The sequence below is a fragment of the Bombina bombina genome, unplaced genomic scaffold (assembly GCF_027579735.1).
Source record: "Bombina bombina isolate aBomBom1 unplaced genomic scaffold, aBomBom1.pri scaffold_1535, whole genome shotgun sequence".
Classification (NCBI taxonomy): Eukaryota; Metazoa; Chordata; class Amphibia; order Anura; family Bombinatoridae; genus Bombina; species Bombina bombina.
The window spans coordinates 467-24,870 of record NW_026511082.1 but is presented as its reverse complement, the minus strand read 5'-3'; the positions used below and the strand labels follow the sequence as shown (position 1 = coordinate 24,870).

General features: G+C 45.3%; 1 protein-coding gene across 1 annotated transcript in view; it reads left to right on the top strand.

The window, feature by feature from the left end:
- The window catches only part of LOC128643594 (protein sidekick-1-like), a 36,667-nt gene extending 12,470 nt beyond the window's left edge, over window positions 1-24,197 (top strand). Inside the window, exons 2-3 of the mRNA XM_053696439.1 lie at window positions 15,278-15,394; window positions 23,966-24,197. Of these exons, the coding sequence (XP_053552414.1) occupies window positions 15,278-15,394; window positions 23,966-24,156 (308 nt within the window). The 3' untranslated portion in view covers window positions 24,157-24,197. The remainder of the gene's footprint in view (window positions 1-15,277; window positions 15,395-23,965) is intronic.
- The last annotated feature ends 207 nt before the right edge of the window (window positions 24,198-24,404 follow it).

Sequence of the window (24,404 nt, the reverse complement as noted above, 5' to 3'; positions counted from 1 at the left end):
TGCTTGCACTTATAAACACTAGTTCTAATGCAGTAGTTAAGTAGTGTGCTTGCACTTACAAACACTAGTTCTAATGCAGCAGTTAAGTAGTGTGCTTGCACTTACAAACACTAGTTCTAATGCAGCAGTTAAGTAGTGTGCTTGCACTTACAAACACTAGTTCTAATGCAGCAGTTAAGTAGTGTGCTTGCACTTATAAACACTAGTTCTAATGCAGCAGTTAAGTAGTGTGCTTGCACTTATAAACACTAGTTCTAATGAAGCAGTTAAGTAGTGTGCTTACACTTATAAACACTAGTTATAATGAAGCAGTTAAGTAGTGTGCTTACACTTATAAACACTAGTTCTAATGAAGCAGTTAAGTAGTGTGCTTGCACTTATAAACACTAGTTCTAATGAAGCAGTTAAGTAGTGTGCTTACACTTATAAACACTAGTTCTAATGAAGCAGTTAAGTAGTGTGCTTACACTTATAAACACTAGTTCTAATGAAGCAGTTAAGTAGTGTGCTTGCACTTATAAACACTAGTTCTAATGCAGCAGTTAAGTAGTGTGCTTGCACTTATAAACACTAGTTCTAATGAAGCAGTTAAGTAGTGTGCTTACACTTATAAACACTAGTTCTAATGAAGCAGTTAAGTAGTGTGCTTACACTTATAAACACTAGTTCTAATGAAGCAGTTAAGTAGTGTGCTTACACTTACAAACACTAGTTCTAATGCAGCAGTTAAGTACTGTGCTTACACATATAAACACTAGTTCTAATGCAGCAGTTAAGTAATGTGCTTACACTTATAAACACTAGTTCTAATGCAGTAGTTAAGTAGTGTGCTTGCACTTATAAACACTAGTTCTAATGCAGCAGTTAAGTAGTGTGCTTGCACTTACAAACACTAGTTCTAGTGCAGCGGTTAAGTAGTGTGCTTGCACTTATAAACACTAGTTCTAATGAAGCAGTTAAGTAGTGTGCTTGCACTTACAAACACTAGTTCTAATGCAGCAGTTAAGTAATGTGCTTACACTTATAAACACTAGTTCTAATGCAGTAGTTAAGTAGTGTGCTTGCACTTATAAACACTAGTTCTAATGCAGCAGTTAAGTAGTGTGCTTGCACTTACAAACACTAGTTCTAGTGCAGCGGTTAAGTAGTGTGCTTGCACTTATAAACACTAGTTCTAATGCAGCAGTTAAGTAGCGTGCTTGCACTTATAAACACCAGTTATAATGAAGCAGTTAAGTAGTGTGCTTGCACTTATAAACACTAGTTCTAATGCAGCAGTTAAGTAGTGTGCTTGCACTTATAAACACTAGTTCTAATGCAGCAGTTAAGTAGTGTGCTTGCACTTATAAAGACTAGTTCTAATGCAGCAGTTAAGTAGTGTGCTTGCACTTATAAACACTAGTTCTAATGCAGCAGTTAAGTAGTGTGCTTACACTTATAAACACTAGTTCTTATGCAGCAGGGGCCCGATCCGATATACATCGTAGTTTGTGGCGCAAGCGAGGGAACCCCCACCGCCTGTAGTTTCAGCTCGCAACTCGAGCTATCTAATATACCCCGCCGGCAATTGCTAAAGTGCCGTAAGTCGGATAAACTAGCGATGTCCAGAAATCTTGCGTAAGTACAAATTTCTGAAGTCGCCAGTGACTTACGGCACTTTAGAAATTGCCGGAGCCTACAAAACCTGACTAAAGTATTAAATCTCCCGTACTGTCTAACACGCCTCCCAAACATAGCCCGACATGTATACCCCTCTTTCCGCTATCCCCCCTCACTCTCCTAATAAATGTATTAACCCCTAAACCGTCGCTCTCGGACCCCGCCGCACCTAATAAAGTTATTAACCCCTAAACCGCCGCTCCCGGACCCCGCCGCCACCTACATTAACTACCCCCTAATGTGAGCCCCTTACACCTTCGCCACCTACATTAACTACCCCCTAATGTGAGCCCCTTACACTACCGCCACCTACATTAACTACCCCTAATGTGAGCCCCTTACACCGTCGCCACCTACATTACCTACCCCCTAATGTGAGCTCCTACCCCGCCGCCAGCTATATTAAAATTATTAACCCCTAATCTAATCTTCCTATACCGCCACCACCTATATTAAATTAATTAACCCCTAAAATAATAAAATATCCCTACCACTAAACCTAAGTCTAACCCTACAAATAGCCCTGAAAAGGGTTTTGTTACGGTACCAACAGGATACCAAGGGTTAATACCAGATGGAAGATGCCCTGAATGTGAGATCAGCAACTCACAACCCAGCTAATTCCCCCCTCAAACATGAGACCAGGCTCCACATTGAAGGTTAAAACAGAATGCACTTTATTGAAGGCTATATGCCCAGTATTTATGCAGGTCTGACCCCAGATGGGGGGTTGAAAGAATATTGTACATTAGATAGAGGGAAAACGCCCTTTGACATGATACAATAGAATTACATTACTTAAGCAGATAAACAATTTAGTCTTTCTTATCACTTGGGCGTCTGCTCTCTGGATGTGATTAAACAATGTGAATGTTTATCACTAAACTTAATTACAGTACACAATAGCTGAGGCTAGCAACCTTGTCTTTAGAAAATAGCTTCTCAAAGCTGAACAAAGTTAACTCTTTCAGTACTGACAGAAGGGTCTGTCACATAGCTCCCCCCCCTAGTGGAACACTCCGGCAGACCCGGCTTGACCCTTTGGCGGGTCAACCTGGGGATGACCGGACTATGAGGTGGTAGGCATGTCAGTTTGCCGGGACAATCCATCTGTATTCCCGTTTTGAGAGAGAATTCCTGCCCGTATAAATAAGGGTTCAACTTCTTCAGTGCCCAGACCAGGGCTAAACAGTTCTTCAAAATCTCATCAGCTTCTTTACGTGGTTTTTGTACCTGCTCTTTATAGGTATCCACAATCCCTTCATACTGACATAGGGTGCCCTTGAGTTGCTGCACCTCTCTATGAGCCAGCGTCAGCTTCTCCTCCAGTGTCGCTAAGTTTGTTTTTAATGCTTCATGTTCCACTCTCAAGCTGGTGTTTTCTGCAGTCTGTCGGTGCAGTTTGTCTAGCAGAGATTCCTGTTCTAAACGTGCTTTTTCCTCTGTGCTCCTCTTCTCTCCCGCTAGCACTGTTACGTGATTGTTTATCGTGACCATTTCATCCTCTACTTGACTCTTCTCCTTCATCAGCGCATTGTAACGTGACTTCCACGTATCAATAGCGGATAGAGATTTACTCAGCGTCCTGGGGCTCAGCAGCAGGTGGGTCAGTCTCTGCGGCATGGATCTGGGCACGGGTAGTCACAGGGTTAACATCGGTGGGACCCATGGGAGCATAGGCAGAAACAAGGGGGGCCAAGTTATTTCCAAGGAGAACATCAGCAGGTAAGTCCTTCTTGACCCCCACATTCACAGGTCTAGCGCCCCCTCCCCAATCCATATGTACCTGGGCAACAGGTAGGCGGAACACATCGCCTCCTGCTACCTTCACAGCCACAGTGTCTCCAGTGTGCTGTTTCTCAGACACCAAGTTCTTTTGAAGCAAGGTCATGGTAGCACCAGTATCCCATAGACCACTGACCTCCTTCCCATTCACTTTAACCAGTTGCCGGTTATTCCGGTGGGCAGCTTGCATGGGGTCTGCTTCATGTAGGATGCCCCAGCATTCTTGCTCCTCTACGTAGTGGGCCGCAGGCTGAGGGTTACGTGGGATTCCGCCGGCGGGTCTTCTCCAGGACTGTGCTTGGTTCGCTGCGTTTAAGGGACACTCTGGTCTTTTGTGCCCTAGTTGCTTACATCCAAAGCACCGAATAGGTTGTGAGTAGCCCCGCGAATTGAACCGGGCTCTCTGAGGGTAGTTTGTGGCCGGAGGCCGTGTGGTATAGCGGTGCGCCGGGGGTTGGTAACTGGCAGCTGCTGGGGTGACTGGGGGTCTGTACTCCACTCTAGCAGGGGGCTTAGTGGTAGCAGTGTCCAGTTTGCGGGCATCCGTATACTCATCTGCCAGGCGAGCAGCTTCATGCAGGGTGGAGGGTTTACGGTCCCGAACCCACTCTCTAACTCCTGCTGATAACTTGTCAAAGCAATGTTCCAACAGGAATAGCTGCAGCACCTCTTCCCCAGATACGGCTTGGCACCCCGCCATCCAGTAAGATGCTGTGCGGTGCACCTTATATGCCCACTCAATGTAGGAATCACCAGCTAATTTAACAGTGTCTCTGAACCGCCTCCGGTATGCCTCCGGTGTAACCGCATACCTGGAGAGCAGAGCCTTTTTTACAGTATTATAATCCCCGACTTCCTCATCTGGAATGGCCCGAAAAGCCTCTCTGGCCTGGCCGGATAATTTTCCGGATAATATTGTGACCCAGTCCTCTGCGGGTACCTGGTGTAGTGCACATTGCCTCTCAAAATCCGCAAGGTACCCATCAATCTCTCCTTCTGTTTCCAGGAAGTTTTTAAAAGCTGCAAAATGTACTTTTCCCTTTTCCACTGGGGTTGCTGTGACTTGGGCTGCTGTAAACAGCTCTATTGCCAGCCCTTAAAAGGGCCTTTTGCGGGCCATTGCCCTAAAGTAATCAGCTCTTTTACCAGCCCTTGAAAGGGCTTTTTGCGGGGCATTGTCACAAAGTAATCAGCTCTTTTGCCTCTAATCTAAATCCCCCTACACTGCCGCCACCTATAATAAATAGATTAACCCCTAATCTGACCCCCCTACACCGCCGCCATCTATATTAACTATATTAATCCTATCTAACTCTAACACCCCTAACTTAATTATTATTAAAATAAATCTAAATAATATTAATAATATTAACTAAATTGTTCCTATTTAAAGCTCAATACTTACCTATAAAATAAACCCTAAGATAGCTACAATGTAATTAATAATCACATTGTAGCTAGTTTAGGGTTTATATTTATTTTACAGGTAACTTGGTATTTATTTTAACTAGGTACAATAGCTATTAAATAGTTAATAACTATTTAATAGCTACCTAGTAAAAATAATTACCAATTTACTTGTAAAATAAATCCTAACCTAAGTTATAAATACACCTACACTATCAATAAATTAATTAAATAAACTACAAATATCTAAACTAAAATACAATTAAATACACTAAACTAAATTACAAAAAAACAAACACTAAATTACAAAAAATAAAAAAAGATTACAAGATTTTTAAGCTAATTACACCTATTCTAAGCCCCCTAATAAAATAATAAAGCCCCCCAAAATAAAAAAAAATTCCCTACCCTATTCTAAATTACAAAAGTTAACAGCTCTATTACCAGCCCTTAAAAGGGCCTTTTGCGGGGCATGCCCCAAAGTAATCGGCTCTTTTGCCTGTAAAAAAAACACAATACCACCCCCCAACATTACAACCCACCACCCACATACCCCTACTCTAAACCTACCCAAACCCCCCCCCTTAAAAAAACCTAACATTAAGCCCCAGAAGATCTCCCTACCTTGAGTCGTCTTCACCCATCCGGGCTGAACTCTTCATCCAAGCGGCAAAGAAGAGGTCCTCCATCGGGGCGAAGTTTTCCTCCAAGCGGCATCTTCAATCTTCTTTCTTCCAACCTCCGACGCGGAACATCCAGCTGGCCCAACGACTGAACGACAAATGAAGTTTCCTTTAAATGATGTCATCCAAGATGGCGTCCCTCGAATTCTGATTGGCTGATAGGATTCTATCAGCCAATCGGAATTAAGGTAAGAAAATCTGATTGGCTGATTCAATCAGCCAATCAGATTCAAATTCAATCCGATTGGCTGATCCAATCAGCCAATCAGATTGAGCTTGTAATCTATTGGCTGTTCCGATCAGCCAATAGAATGTGAGCTCAATCTGATTGGCTGATTGGATCAGCCAATCGGATTGAACTTGAATCTGATTGGCTGATGCTATAGAACAGTAATAGGGTCTGTGGTATATACCCAGTCAGTCACATGATGTTGTTATACCTTCAGTACAAGACGTACAATAATGACATCACAGGTCTTCTGCTATAGAACAGTAATAGGGTCTGTGGTATATACCCATTCAGTCACATGATGTTGTTATACCTTCAGTACAAGACGTACAATAATGACATCACAGGTCATCTGCTATAGAACAGTAATAGGGTCTGTGGTATATACCCAGTCAGTCACATGATGCTGTCATACCTTCAGTACAAGACGTACAATAATGACATCACAGGTCCTCTGCTATAGAACAGTAATAGGTCTGTGGTATATACCCAGTCTGTCACATGATGTTGTTATACCTTCAGTACAAGACGTACAATAATGACATCACAGGTCCTCTGCTATAGAACAGTAATAGGGTCTGTGGTATATACCCAGTCAGTCACATGATGTTGTTATACCTTCAGTACAAGACGTACAATAATGACATCACAGGTCCTCTGCTATAGAACAGTAATAGGTCTGTGGTATATACCCAGTCAGTCACATGATGTTGTTATACCTTCAGTACAAGACGTACAATAATGACATCACAGGTCCTCTGCTATAGAACAGTAATAGGGTCTGTGATATATACCCAGTCAGTCACATGATGCTGTTATACCTTCAGTACAAGACGTACAATAATGACATCACAGGTCCTCTGCTATAGAACAGTAATAGGGTCTGTGGTATATACCCAGTCAGTCACATGATGCTGTTATACCTTCAGTACAAGACGTACAATAATAACATCACAGGTCTTCTGCTATAGAACAGTAATAGGGTCTGTGGTATATACCCAGTCAGTCACATGATGTTGTTATACCTTCAGTACAAGACGTACAGTAATGACATCACAGGTCCTCTGCTATAGAACAGTAATAGGGTCTGTGGTATATACCCAATCAGTCATATGATGCTGTTATACCTTCAGTACAAGACGTACAATAATGACATCACAGGTCCTCTGCTATAGAACAGTAATAGGATATGTGGTATATACCCAGTCAGTCACATGATTCTGTTATACCTTCAGTACAAGATGTACAATAATGACATCACAGGTCCCCTGATCCTAGGAATGTAAAATATGCATAACAAGATTTGTGCTTGGGGCTTTCGGTCCAAAGGGTTAGCACACATGAAGAATTGGAAATCTTAAAGTGCATTCTTAAATAAAATATTTTAAAATATAGAAATTCTAAATAATGCATAGAATATATATATATATATATATATATATATATATATATATATATATATATATATATATATTGTTACGGTTACCCTTAGTCTCGCTGAGAGATGGACCGCTTAGTAGCCTGGATTCCTATTGCTGAAGAGGGGAGAAACTGCTTTCCATAGTATTCTATATGAGTCTCGCAAATGTAGAATAATCCCCCTTAGCTGTAGTACAGCTAGGATACCCTTCTGCCCACAAAAACGAGTCAACGCTGCGATTGAGGGACAACCAAGAACTGAGGACTGGGATGCCCAGCCTGCTTTTTATTTAGGTTACATGCACACAGGGCACTCCCAGGGGGGGAAGCATAAAATCCCCCATCACACATTTAGACAAAGCCCTTGGACAGGCCACCGCAGATAACAAGTACACACAAGAAAACAATTGAGTCCTTCTTATCACCTAGCAGTGAATGCTTATCACAAACTTAATTACAGTACACAATATGCTAGGAAACCTGCCTCAGAAAATAGTTTTCTCAAAACTGAACAGAGTTAACCCTTTATGAAATAATACTTGTTACAGTTTTCTTGGAGCCCTTCTTAGGCGCTGGCTTGGCTGGTTCAGGCATTGCTGCTGGGAAATAAGTTTCTTCACAACAAAATAACTAATGCTTCTGTAACAGTGCTCCCTTTCTGTGGAACACTCTGGCAGACACGGTCTGACCCCTTTTCGGGGCAGACTAAGGCTGTCCAGACCGCTGGTTATGCGGGGCTGAGGTCGGTTTGTCTGGACAACCCGTCAGCGTTGCCATTCTGTTTCCCAGGTCTGTAAGTAATGGTGAAATTGAAGGGTTGCAACGATAAACTCCAACGTAATAGCCTGCCATTATCTCCAGAGACCCGGTTCAGCCACACCAACGGGTTATGGTCGGTGACCAGAGTGAACTCCTGCCCATATAAATAGGGAGTCAATTTCTTTAATGCCCACACCAAAGCCAAACACTCCTTTTCGACCGCTGCATAGCTGACTTCGCGGGGCAGGAGCTTCCGGCTGATGTAGGCAACTGGATGCTCCCCTCCATCTTCGCCTACTTGGCTGAGGACGGCTCCCAGCCCGAACATGGAAGCATCTGTGTGGACGATAAAACGTTTGTTAAGGGCTGGAGCCGCCAAGACAGGAGCGTTAATTAGAGCATTTTTGAGAGCCTGGAAAGCCGTTTCACAGTGGGGAGACCACAGGACCTGTCGAGGTAAGTTCTTCTTGGTCAAGTCAGTCAGGGGTTTGGCAAGTGTGCTGTAGTCTGGTACGAACCGTCTATAGTACCCTGCCGTGCCCAGGAAGGCTAGGACCTGAGTCTTAGTGATGGGGGTGGGCCAATTGGCGACAGCTTCTATCTTGGCCGGCTCTGGTCGCTGCTTTCCACACCCCACCCGGTGACCCAGGTACTGTACCTCGGCCATCCCAAAGTGGCATTTTTCTGGCTTCAGAGTCAGGCCAGCAGCCCGGATCTGATCCAGAACCATTCCTATGTGAGCTAAGTGGTCCTCCCATGACTCACTGTGGATCGCTATGTCGTCCAGGTAGGCGCAAGCAAAACTCTGGAAGCCATCCAGGAGCCTATCCACCAAGCGCTGGAATGTAGCTGGGGCATTCTTCATCCCAAACGGCATTACCCTAAACTGATATAAGCCGAATGGGGTGACGAATGCCGACTTGGGGATAGCCTCCGGGGCCAGGGGAATCTGCCAGTAACCTTTGCAGAGGTCAATAGTGGTCAGGTAATTTCCCCTGGCTATACGATCGAGTAGCTCGTCTACCCTGGGCATAGGGTAAGCGTCCGTCACGGTCTTTTCATTGAGCCTCCGATAGTCTACGCAGAACCGGGTGGTCCCATCTTTCTTGGGCACCAAGACAACTGGGGAGGCCCAGGGACTATCGGAGGGCTCAATTACCCCGAGTTGGAGCATCTCATCGATCTCCTTCTTCATTCCTATCCTAACTGCTTCGGGGATTCGGTACGGAGCCTGGCGCAAGGGAGCTTGTCCCGGAGTATCTACCTGGTGGGTGGTTAAAGTAGTGTACCCTGGCTTCGGGGAGAAGGTGAGGTGTTTGGACTGTAGGAGTTGGTTGAGCTGCTCCCTTTCAGTGGGGCTAAGTCGGTCTCCTATCTGAACCTGAGCCACTATACCTGTGGGGAGACTCTTTTCTAATAGGTCTGGAATGGGTAGACTGTCGGGGCCTTCCTGAGGGGAACAACATACGGCCGTCACGTTCTCTGGTCGCTCAAAATATTCCTTGAGCATGTTTACATGGAATGTCTTTCTAAGACTGTTGTCGTGGCAGCTAGCTATCACATAAGTGGTGTCTCCCCTTTTCTCTACGATCTGGTAGGGGCCCTGCCAGGACGCCTGCAATTTGTCTGTCTTCACCGGCTTAAGTACTAACACCTTTTGTCCTATGGTAAAGATTCTCTTTCGGGCCCCCCGATCGTACCATACTTTCTGTCTTCTCTGGGCCGACTGGAGATTAGCCCGCACGGATTTGGCTAATTGCTCCATTCGGTCCCTGAGTTCCAGCACGTATGGCACAATGGGGACACCGTCAGTCTCCATCTCTCCCTCCCAGTGCTCCCGGATCAGGTTTAGGGGTCCCCGTACCTTTCTTCCGTAGAGCAACTCGAAGGGAGAGAACCCTGTCGTTTCCTGGGGCACCTCCCGATAAGCAAAAAGGAGGTGCGGCAGGAAGCGTTCCCAGTCTCGGTATTCCTGAGTGAACGTCTTGAGCATTTGCTTGAGGGTCCCATTGAACCTCTCACACAGCCCGTTCGTCTGGGGGTGGTATGGGGAGCTCAGGAGGGACTTAATTTTGCAAACCTGCCAGAGTTGTTGGGTCAATTCAGCCGTAAATTGGGTGCCTCGGTCGGATAGGATTTCTTTTGGAAATCCTACCCGGGAGAACACCTGTACTAGTGCATTCGCTACCGTATCCGCTTGTATGTTGGATAGGGCGACAGCCTCTGGGTACCTGGTAGCGTAGTCCACTACGGTAAGAATGTAGCGCTTACCGGAGGGACTAGGGGTAGCCAGTGGTCCCACTAGGTCAATAGCAACCCGGCTGAAGGGTTCCTCTACAATGGGCATATTTACTAGATGGGCTTTAGGGTGATCGCCTCGCCTTCCTACTCGTTGACACACATCGCAGGTGTTACAGTAAGTTCTAACGTCAGCGTGTACCCCTGGCCAAAAGAACGTGTGAGTAATGCGGTGTAGGGTACGGGTTACAGCTAGGTGGCCTGCTAAGGGGATGTCATGGCCTATCTTGAGGATTTCTTGACGGTATTTGTGGGGCACTACGAGCTGTCGCCTACGCTGTCCCCTTTTCTCTGTCCAGCGGTATAGTTTCCCTTTTTCCCATAAGAATGTTTCATTATCTGCCCCGCCCCCTCCGGTCTCTGCTCGTTCCCGGTACTTTTGTAAGGTCGGGTCAGTCTTAGACTCTGTCTCGAAAGCATCTGGGGTGTCCCAGGGTATGGGGCCTAACATGTCAGGCAATGTCGGGGTAGGTCTTACCTGTGTCTCCCGCACTGGTGAGAGTTCTCGCTCCGTCCGGGCTTGGGCCCGTGTAGTCACTGGGTCCGCCTCGTTGTTGCATACTGGAGCATAAGCAGAAGTCATGGGGCCCAAATCATTGCCCAGTAGTACTTCGGCAGGTAAATTATCCATTATGCCCACGTTCACAGCCCCCTTTCCCGCTCCCCAATCAAGATGCACTTTAGCTGTTGGAATTTTGTACACATCCCCCCCCGCCACTCTAACGGCCACAGTCTGTCCAGATCGCTTGTGCTCCGGCACCAAATGACTCTGTACCAGCGTGATAGTAGCCCCTGTGTCTCTCAATCCCTCGGTAGATCGCCCCTCGAGCCATACCTTCTGCCGATGGTGCTGGCGGTTATCTGAGGCAGCATATACAGGGTCCGCCTCGTGAAGCGGCCCCAAATATTCCTCCATAGGGGCCTCTTGGTTAACACAGAGGGTCCGGGCTGGACGATATGCCCCAGAGGGGTAATTGTAATTCCTGGGTGTCTGGTGCGTATTAAGGGGGCAGCTAGCCATGAAATGCCCTGGTTGCTTGCATCGGTGGCAAGTCGGTCTGGGACGCTCAGAGCTGTTATTGGGTGGTCCTGAGTGTCGGGCGGGCCCTGCGGGCACCGGGGCTCGGAATTCAGCACGAGGGGGTGCACGGTAAACCTCTCTGGGTTCGTGAAGACGGGAGTCATAATGTTCATCGGCCAATTTGGCTGCTTCTTCTAAGGTAGAAGGTCGCCTGTCTCGCAGCCATTCCTTCCCTTGCTGTTCCATGCCATTATAAAAATGTTCTAAGAGAAACAATTGTAAAATTTCCTCACCAGTCACCGCTTTACTTCCGCTCATCCAGTGATTTGCCGCTCTCCGCATTCGGTGCGCCCATTCCATATGGGTATCGTTAGGCTTCTTTTTCGTGCCCCGAAACTGTCGGCGATACGCGTCCGGAGTTACTGCGTACCGTCGCAACAGTGTCTCCTTAACTAGCTCATACTGTGTCACTTCCTCAGAACCCAGAGTACGAAAGGCTTCCAGGGCTCGCCCGGATAGTTTCCCAGACAATATCGTGGGCCACTCCCTGTTGGGAATCTGGTGCAGGGCACATTGCCTTTCGAAGTCCGCCAAATATTCATCAATCCCTGTCTCGCTCTCTAGGAAGGGTCGAAATGCCGCATAGGGTATCTTGGGCCTCCCAGCATTTTCGACAGGGATGATTACCTGCGGGGCTTCAGCATTGCGGTGTGCGTTCGCTAGGTTGAGTTCGTGGGCTCGAGTCTCTCGTATATCCTTGTCCGCTTCCGCCATCAACTGCTGTACCAATTCCATGGAGGGGTTCGGCCCGTACAGTGAGAGCCTCTCCCGAACAATCCTGGTTTTTTCGTCACTAATCGTGGTCGGTGTTTCCGCCATTGTGAAGCTCTGATCCAGTTCGGTCAATTCTGCGATCAGCTCTCTCCTCGGCCGGTTGCTGGCGTACCCCCCTCTGCTTTCAAGTAAATCCTTTAGGGTTGTACGCTTCAATTTTTTGTAAGCGCTCTCCATCCGTTCTGTACCTCTCCTAGGAAATCCAGGAAAAATCCCACCGCTGCCGCCAAATGTTACGGTTACCCTTAGTCTCGCTGAGAGATGGACCGCTTAGTAGCCTGGATTCCTATTGCTGAAGAGGGGAGAAACTGCTTTCCATAGTATTCTATATGAGTCTCGCAAATGTAGAATAATCCCCCTTAGCTGTAGTACAGCTAGGATACCCTTCTGCCCACAAAAACGAGTCAACGCTGCGATTGAGGGACAACCAAGAACTGAGGACTGGGATGCCCAGCCTGCTTTTTATTTAGGTTACATGCACACAGGGCACTCCCAGGGGGGGAAGCATAAAATCCCCCATCACACATTTAGACAAAGCCCTTGGACAGGCCACCGCAGATAACAAGTACACACAAGAAAACAATTGAGTCCTTCTTATCACCTAGCAGTGAATGCTTATCACAAACTTAATTACAGTACACAATATGCTAGGAAACCTGCCTCAGAAAATAGTTTTCTCAAAACTGAACAGAGTTAACCCTTTATGAAATAATACTTGTTACAGTTTTCTTGGAGCCCTTCTTAGGCGCTGGCTTGGCTGGTTCAGGCATTGCTGCTGGGAAATAAGTTTCTTCACAACAAAATAACTAATGCTTCTGTAACATATATATATATTACAGTATCTGTAATCATTTGTAATAATTAATATTTTTTTAATATTTCAAGAATGCACATTAAGATGACCAAATTATTTATGTGCGCTAACCTGACAACGTGTTAGACTTAAAGCGTCAAACCTGAAATGCATTACGCATATTTTGGTGCAACTTTTTTTTCATGCACTACACTTTGCACAGGGTTTTTGGTTGAACTAACCCGACTAATCTATTGCACATATCGCTATTGCGTTTACTTTCAACTTGTAATACCAGCGTTATTTCCATTGCACGCAATAACCCAATATCACTTGTGTGCAACAATTAGTTGTACTCTAGCCCTTACTCTAGCCCACTGGTAGCAATAAATGTGTTTGTTTTTGTTTTATTTTACTGTGGAAATGATAAATAATATTTCTGCTAAAATCTTCACAGTTTTTCTAATTAGCAAAAGTGGTTTATAGGGATTCTATGTCATTGTGCCCAGATTTGGTCTGCACAGCTCCATGACAGTCACATGACTTATGTTTGCACTAAGGGCAAAACATGTTAGAGACAGTTTAGACTATTTCCAAAAGTGACATTGCATCCAATTCAGCACAATAACCAAAAATCAAGCAATCCTGGAATACCAAACAGGAAGAGAGAGGAACCTTATATATGTAGAGTAGAGACTGACTAGCAATCCTGGAATACCAAACAGGAAGAGAGAGGAACCTTATATATGTAGAGTAGAGACTGACTAGCAATCCTGGAATACCAAACAGGAAGAGAGAGGAACCTTATATATGTAGAGTAGAGACTGACTAGCAATCCTGGAATACCAAACAGGAAGAGAGAGGAACCTTATATATGTAGAGTAGAGACTGACTAGCAATCCTGGAATACCAAACAGGAAGAGAGAGGAACCTTATATATGTAGAGTAGAGACTGACTAGCAATCCTGGAATACCAAACAGGAAGAGATAGGAACCTTACATATTTAGAGTAGAGACTGACTAGCAATCCTGGAATACCAAACAGGAAGAGAGAGGAACCTTATATATGTAGAGTAGAGACTGACTAGCAATCCTGGAATACCAAACAGGAAGAGAGAGGAACCTTATATATGTAGAGTAGAGACTGACTAGCAATCCTGGAATACCAAACAGGAAGAGAGAGGAACCTTATATATGTAGAGTAGAGACTGACTAGCAATCCTGGAATACCAAACAGGAAGAGAGAGGAACCTTATATATGTAGAGTAGAGACTGACTAGCAATCCTGGAATACCAAACAGGAAGAGAGAGGAACCTTATATATGTAGAGTAGAGACTGACTAGCAATCCTGGAATACCAAACAGGAAGAGAGAGGAACCTTATATATGTAGAGTAGAGACTGACTAGCAATCCTGGAATACCAAACAGGAAGAGAGAGGAACCTTATATATGTAGAGTAGAGACTGACTAGCAATCCTGGAATACCAAACAGGAAGAGAGAGGAACCTTATATATGTAGAGTAGAGACTGACTAGCAATCCTGGAATACCAAACAGGAAGAGAGAGGAACCTTATATATGTAGAGACTAACTTCATGAGAGCTGATCGCTATGTAGTAATCACAGAGCAAACGCTTATGACAGGTACCCACATATATTAATAATCCCGGTAAATGATTTTATCATATTGTCTGATTATAGTGGACAAAGTAACACAGAGTAATTACTATATCCCACTAATTATACGCATATACCAATCTATACAAATCAAGGTTACGTTTTAACGGTAGATTTACAGTCTGACAATGGAAATAAGTTAAATCACTGTATTCTTTTTTCTAGTGGTTAATAATATGTTTGTAAAGGTGACGCATCAGAGAGCTGTGGGTGTGAATTGTCCTTGTATTTTATAGGGACATACAAGCTGAGTGACAGGTTACAGAGCTGTGGCCTCTGCGTAATGAGGTCTTGTTTGTGGCCCAGCTAAGCTTGTGCTGAACACGTTATCTGTAGGGATCTCCTGGAGATCTGAGCTGATTAAATCAATAATTATACACAGTAAAAGTTGCTTAGAAGTGATTAGTCTTTTCCTTCTGTGCTGATATCGTCCTTTGGCTGAAGCTGGCGCTGGGTTCCCTGAGGCCCTGAATACGTAAAATGTCAGTCAATAATTCACTTAACTGAGAAATTACAGAGAGCTGTATTGCTATGTCCTCCTGCACAGAAAGTCATTATTTCCCCACATTTCCTCTCTGTCATCGCTTGTGTGCCTTACAGCTCTACTAACCAGTAATAAACTCAGGTCAGGTGTGGGATGCCAGTGACTGTCGTGTTTATTTTTCATGTGCACAGGGTTTGTATTGACTCCGATGTCTCTTGATTTTGTGCAGATCTTGCACCGAATTTTACTCGTCCTCCGAGGGACACAGCAGTGACTGACGGACTGTCAGCCACATTTGTCTGTGACGTTATAGGGGCCCCCAAACCAGCCATTGTCTGGAAAAAAGGTCTGTACATGTAATCTGTCCTGTCTGTCTATCTATATTAAATACATTTTACACTGGCTTCGGCTGTGTATCTGTTTGTAACAGGAACGGTTTGCAAAGTATCAGCAAAAAGTGATTTTTTTTTTTTACTAAATATAAATGAGCTCAACTCCAAGATTGTCTGCATTTATGTTACTTGTAATATGGCCGCTCAACTAATTCTAGTGCACTAGCGACACACATATGCTGTACTAGTGACACACACACACGCTGTACTAGTGACACACACATGCTGTACTAGTGACACACACACGCTGTACTAGTGACACACACACACGCTGTACTAGTGACACACACACACGCTGTACTAGTGACACACACACACGCTGTACTAGTGACACACACACACTGTACTAGTGACACATACACACAGGTGCTGTACTAGTGACACACACATGCTGTACTAGTGACACACACACGCTGTACTAGTGACACACAAACGCTGTACTAGTGACACACACACACGCTGTACTAGTGACACATACACACAGGTGCTGTACTAGTGACACACACATGCTGTACTAGTGACACACACACACGCTGTACTAGTGACACACACACGCTGTACTAGTGACACATACACACAGGTGTTGTACTAGTGACACACACATGCTGTACTAGTGACACACACACACGCTGTACTAGTGACACACACACACGCTGTACTAGTGACACACACACACGCTGTAGTAGTGACACACACATGCTGTGCTAGTGACACACACACACGCTGCACTAGTGACACACACATGCTGTACTAGTGACACACACACGCTGTACTAGTGACACACACACATGCTGTACTAGTGACACACACACACGCTGTACTAGTGACACACACATGCTGTACTAGTGACACACACACACGCTGTACTAGTGACACACACACGCTGTACTAGTGACACATACACACAGGTGCTGTACTAGTGACACACACGCTGTACTAGTGACACACACACACGCTGTACTAGTGACACACACATGCTGTACTAGTGACACACACACACGCTGTACAAGTGACACACACACACATGCTGTACTAGTGACACACATGCTGTACTAGTGACACACACACGCTGTACTAGTGACACACACACATGCTGTACTAGTGACACACACACACGCTGTACTAGTGACACACACACACGCTGTACTAGTGACACACACACGCTGTACTAGTGACACACACATGCTGTACTAGTGACACACACACACGCTGTACTAGTGACACACACATGCTGTACTAGTGACACATACACACAGGTGCTGTACTAGTGAAACACACACTGTACTAGTGACACACACACACGCTGTACTAGTGACACACACACGCTGTACTAGTGACACACACACGCTGTACTAGTGACACACACATGATGTACTAGTGACACACACACACGCTGTACTAGTGACACACACATGCTGTACTAGTGACACATACACACAGGTGCTGTACTAGTGAAACACACACGCTGTACTAGTGAAACACACACGCTGTACTAGTGACACACACACGCTGTACTAGTGACACACACACGCTGTACTAGTGACACACACACGCTGTACTAGTGAAACACACATGCTGTACTAGTGACACACACACGCTGTACTAGTGACACACACACGCTGTACTAGTGACACACACACACGCTGTACTAGTGACACACACACGCTGTACTAGTGACACACACACGCTGTACTAGTGACACACACATGATGTACTAGTGACACACACACGCTGTACTAGTGACACACACATGCTGTACTAGTGACACATACACACAGGTGCTGTACTAGTGAAACACACACGCTGTACTAGTGACACACACACGCTGTACTAGTGACACACACACGCTGTACTAGTGACACACACACGCTGTACTAGTGAAACACACATGCTGTACTAGTGACACACACACGCTGTACTAGTGAAACACACACGCTGTACTAGTGACACACACACACGCTGTACTAGTGACACACACATGCTGTACTAGTGACACACACACGCTGTACTAGTGACACACGCTGTACTAGTGACACACACACGCTGTACTAGTGACACACACATGCTGTACTAGTGACACATACACACAGGTGCTGTACTAGTGACACACACATGCTGTACTAGTGACACACACACGCTGTACTAGTGACACACACACACGCTGTACTAGTGACACACACACACGCTGTACTAGTGACACACACACGCTGTACTAGTGACACATACACACAGGTGCTGTACTAGTGACACACACATGCTGTACTAGTGACACACACACGCTGTACTAGTGACACACAAACGCTGTACTAGTGACACACACACACGCTGTACTAGTGACACATACACACAGGTGCTGTACTAGTGACACACACATGCTGTACTAGTGACACACACACACGCTGTACTAGTGACACACACACGCTGTACTAGTGACACATACACACAGGTGTTGTACTAGTGACACACACATGCTGTACTAGTGACACACACACACGCTGTACTAGTGACACACACACACGCTGTACTAGTGACACACACACACGCTGTACTAGTGACACACACATGTTGTGCTAGTGACACACACACACGCTGCACTAGTGACACACACATGCTGTACTAGTGACACACACACGCTGTACTAGTGACACACACACATGCTGTACTAGTGACACACACACACGCTGTACTAGTGACACACACATGCTGTACTAGTGACACACACACACGCTGTACTAGTGACACACACACGCTGTACTAGTGACACATACACACAGGTGCTGTACTAGTGACACACACGCTGTACTAGTGACACACACACACGCTGTACTAGTGACACACACATGCTGTACTAGTGACACACACACACGCTGTACAAGTGACACACACACACATGCTGTACTAGTGACACACATGCTGTACTAGTGACACACACACGCTGTACTAGTGACACACACACATGCTGTACTAGTGACACACACACACGCTGTACTAGTGACACACACACACGCTGTACTAGTGACACACACACGCTGTACTAGTGACACACACATGCTGTACTAGTGACACACACACACGCTGTACTAGTGACACACACATGCTGTACTAGTGACACATACACACAGGTGCTGTACTAGTGAAACACACACTGTACTAGTGACACACACATGCTGTACTAGTGACACACACACACGCTGTACTAGTGACACACACACGCTGTACTAGTGACACACACACGCTGTACTAGTGACACACACATGATGTACTAGTGACACACACACACGCTGTACTAGTGACACACACATGCTGTACTAGTGACACATACACACAGGTGCTGTACTAGTGAAACACACACGCTGTACTAGTGAAACACACACGCTGTACTAGTGACACACACACGCTGTACTAGTGAAACACACATGCTGTACTAGTGACACACACACGCTGTACTAGTGACACACACACGCTGTACTAGTGACACACACACACGCTGTACTAGTGACACACACACGCTGTACTAGTGACACACACACGCTGTACTAGTGACACACACACGCTGTACTAGTGAAACACACATGCTGTACTAGTGACACACACACGCTGTACTAGTGAAACACACATGCTGTACTAGTGACACACACACGCTGTACTAGTGAAACACACACGCTGTACTAGTGACACACACACGCTGTACTAGTGACACACACACGCTGTACTAGTGACACACACACGCTGTACTAGTGAAACACACATGCTGTACTAGTGACACACACACGCTGTACTAGTGAAACACACACGCTGTACTAGTGACACACACACGCTGTACTAGTGACACACACACACGCTGTACTAGTGACACACACATGCTGTACTAGTGACACACACACGCTGTACTAGTGACACACACACACGCTGTACTAGTGACACACACATGCTGTACTAGTGACACACACACGCTGTACTAGTGACACACGCTGTACTAGTGACACACACACACACACGCTGTACTAGTGACACACACACGCTGTACTAGTCCTGTCTGTCTATCTATATTAAATACATTTTACACTGGCTTCGGCTGTGTATCTGTTTGTAACAGGAACGGTTTGCAAAGTATCAGCAAAAAGTCATTTTTTTTTTACTAAATATAAATGAGCTCAACTCCAAGATTGTCTGCATTTATGTTACTTGTAATATGGCCGCTCAACTAATTCTAGTGCACTAGCGACACACATATGCTGTACTAGTGACACACACACACACGCTGTACTAGTGACACACACACGCTGTACTAGTGACACACACACACGCTGTACTAGTGACACACACATGCTGTACTAGTGACACACACATGCTGTACTAGTGACACACACATGCTGTACTAGTGACACACACACACGCTGTACTAGTGACACACACACACGCTTTACTAGTGACACACACATGCTGTACTAGTGACACACACACGCTGTACTAGTGACACACACACACGCTGTACTAGTGACACACACACACGCTGTACTAGTGACACACACACACGCTGTACTAGTGACACACACACACGCTGTACTAGTGACACATACACACATGCTGTACTAGTGACACACACACATGCTGTACTAGTGACACACACACACGCTGTACTAGTGACACACACACGCTGTACTAGTGACACACACACACGCTGTACTAGTGACACACACACGCTGTACTAGTGACACACACACGCTGTACTAGTGACACACACACGCTGTACTAGTGACACACACACACGCTGTACTAGTGACACACACACACGCTGTACTAGTGACACACACATGCTGTACTAGTGACACACACATGCTGTACTAGTGACACACACACGCTGTACTAGTGACACACACATGCTGTACTAGTGACACACACACGCTGTACTAGTGACACACACATACGCTGTACTAGTGACACACACACACGCTGTACTAGTGACACACGCATGCTGTACTAGTGACACACACACACTGTACTAGTGACACACACACATGCTGTACTAGTGACACACACACACGCTGTACTAGTGACACACACACACGCTGTACTAGTGACACACACACGCTGTACTAGTGACACATACACACAGGTGCTGTACTAGTGACACACACATGCTGTACTAGTGACACACACACACGCTGTACTAGTGACACACACACACGCTGTACTAGTGACACACACATGCTGTACTAGTGACACACACACACGCTGTACTAGTGACACACACATGCTGTACTAGTGACACACACACACGCTGTACTAGTGACACACACACACATGCTGTACTAGTGACACGCACATGCTGTACTAGTGACACACACACACGCTGTACTAGTGACACACAGGTGCTGTACTAGTGACACATACACACAGGTGCTGTACTAGTGACACATACACACAGGTGCTGTACTAGTGACACATATACACAGGTGCTTTACTAGTGACACATACACACACACTGTACTAGTGACACATACACGCAGGTACTGTACTAGTGACACATACACACACACTGTACTAGTGACACATACACACACACTGTACTAGTGACACATACACACAGGTGCTGTACTAGTGACACATACACACACATGCTGTACTAGTGACACACACACGCTGTACTAGTGACACATACACACAGGTGCTGTACTAGTGACACATACACACAGGTGCTATACTAGTGACACATACACACAGGTGCTGTACTAGTGACACATACACACACACTGTACTAGTGACACATACACACAGGTGCTGTACTAGTGACACATACACACAGGTGCTGTACTAGTGACTCATACACACACACTGTACTAGTGACACATACACACAGGTGCTGTACTAGTGACACATACACACACATGCTGTACTAGTGACACATACACACAGGTGCTGTACTAGTGACACATACACACAGGTGCTGTACTAGTGACACATATACACACATTGTACTAGTGACACATACACACAGGTGCTGTACTAGTGACACATACACACAGGTGCTGTACTAGTGACACATACACACAGGTGCTGTACTAGTGACTCATACACACACACTGTACTAGTGACACATACACACAGGTGCTGTACTAGTGACACATACACACACATGCTGTACTAGTGACACATACACACAGGTGCTGTACTAGTGACACATACACACAGGTGCTGTACTAGTGACACATACACACACACACACTGTACTAGTGACACATACACACAGGTACTGTACTAGTGACACATACACACAGGTGCTGTACTAGTGACACATACACACAGGTGCTGTACTAGTGACACATACACACACACACACTGTACTAGTGACACATACACACAGGTGCTGTACTAGTGACACATACACATAGGTACTGTACTAGTGACACATACACACAGGTGCTGTACTAGTGACACATACACACAGGTGCTGTACTAGTGACACATACACACACACTGTACTAATGACACACACACGCTGTCCTAGTGACACATATACACAGGTGCTTTACTAGTGACACATACACACAGGTACTGTACTAGTGACACATACACACAGGTGCTGTACTAGTGACACATACACACAGGTGCTGTACTAGTGACACATACACACAGGTGCTGTACTAGTGACACATACACACAGGTACTGTACTAGTGACACATACACACAGGTACTGTACTAGTGACACATACACACATGCTGTACTAGTGACACATACACACAGGTACTGTACTAGTGACACATACACACAGGTGCTGTACTAGTGACACATACACACAGGTGCTGTACTAGTGACACATACACACAGGTGCTGTACTAGTGACACATACACACAGGTGCTGTACTAGTGACACATACACACAGGTGCTTTACTAGTGACACATACACACATGCTGTACTAGTGACACATACACACAGGTGCTGTACTAGTGACTCATACACACAGGTGCTGTACTAGTGACACATACACACACACTGTACTAATGACACATACACACAGGTGCTATACTAGTGACACATACACACATGTACTGTACTAGTGACACATACACGCACACACTGTACTAGTGACACATACACACATGTGCTGTACTAGTGACACATATACACAGGTGCTTTACTAGTGACACATACACACAGGTGCTATACTAGTGACACATACACACACACTGTACTAGTGACACATACACATACATGCTGTACTAGTGACACACACATGCTGTACTAGTGACACATACACACAGGTGCTGTACAAGTGACACATACACACAGGTGCTGTACAAGTGACACATACACACAGGTGCTGTACAAGTGACACATACATGCTGTACTAGTGTCACACACATGCTGTACTAGTGACACACACACACTGTACTAGTGACACACACATGCTGTACTAGTGACACACACATGCTGTACTAGTGACACACACATGCTGTACTAGTGACACATACACACAGGTGCTGTACTAGTGACACATACACACAGGTGCTGTACTAGTGACACATACACACACTGTACTAGTGACACATACACACACAGGTGCTGTACTAGTGACACATACACACACTGTACTAGTGACACATACACACACACACTGTACTAGTGACACATACACACAGGTGCTGTACTAGTGACACATACACACACTGTACTAGTGACACATACACACAGGTAATGTACTAGTGACACATACACACAGGTGCTGTACTAGTGACACATACACACACTGTACTAGTGACACATACACATACACTGTACTAGTGACACATACACACAGGTACTGTACTAGTGACACATACACACAGGTGCTGTACTAGTGACACATACACACACACTGTACTAGTGACACATACACACAGGTACTGTACTAGTGACACATACACACAGGTACTGTACTAGTGACACATACACACACACTGTACTAGTGACACATACACACAGGTACTGTACTAGTGACACATACACACAGGTACTGTACTAGTGACACATACACACACACTGTACTAGTGACACATACACACAGGTGCTGTACTAGTGACACATACACACAGGTGCTGTACTAGTGACTCATACACACAGGTACTGTACTAGTGACACATACACACAGGTACTGTACTAGTGACACATACACACACACTGTACTAGTGACACATACACACAGGTACTGTACTAGTGACACATACACACAGGTACTGTACTAGTGACACATACACACACACTGTACTAGTGACACATACACACAGGTGCTGTACTAGTGACACACACACACAGGTACTGTACTAGTGACACACACATGCTGTACTAGTGACACATACACACAGGTACTGTACTAGTGACACACACATGCTGTACTAGTGACACACACATGCTGTACTAGTGACACACACATGCTGTACTAGTGACACATACACATAGGTATGCAGTGAGTAGCCTGAGAGTTTTGTGACTATTTTATCCTGATTATCTCATTCAGGTGTCTAATATTAGCTGTTTATCTCAGGAGAACAGATCCTGGCAAGCGGCACGTTGCAGGTTTCCAGGTTTCACCTTTTTGACAATGGCGAACTGCGGATATCTCCTGTGTCCTCTCAAGATGCCGGAAAGTACACTTGTTTTTCTGAAAACTCAGTAGGAAGTGTGAACGGATCTGCATCTCTTACTGTGTGGTGTAAGAAAACTACTGCTGTGTAACTACTGACCAACATGCATGTACATACACAAACATCACACACATGCACATATACACACATCTGCACACATGTACATATACACACATCTGCACACATGTAAATATACACACATCTGCACACATGTACATATATACACACACATCTGCACACATGTACATATACACACACATCTGCACACATGTACATATACACACATCTGCACACATGTACATATACACACAATCTGCACACATGTACATATACACACAT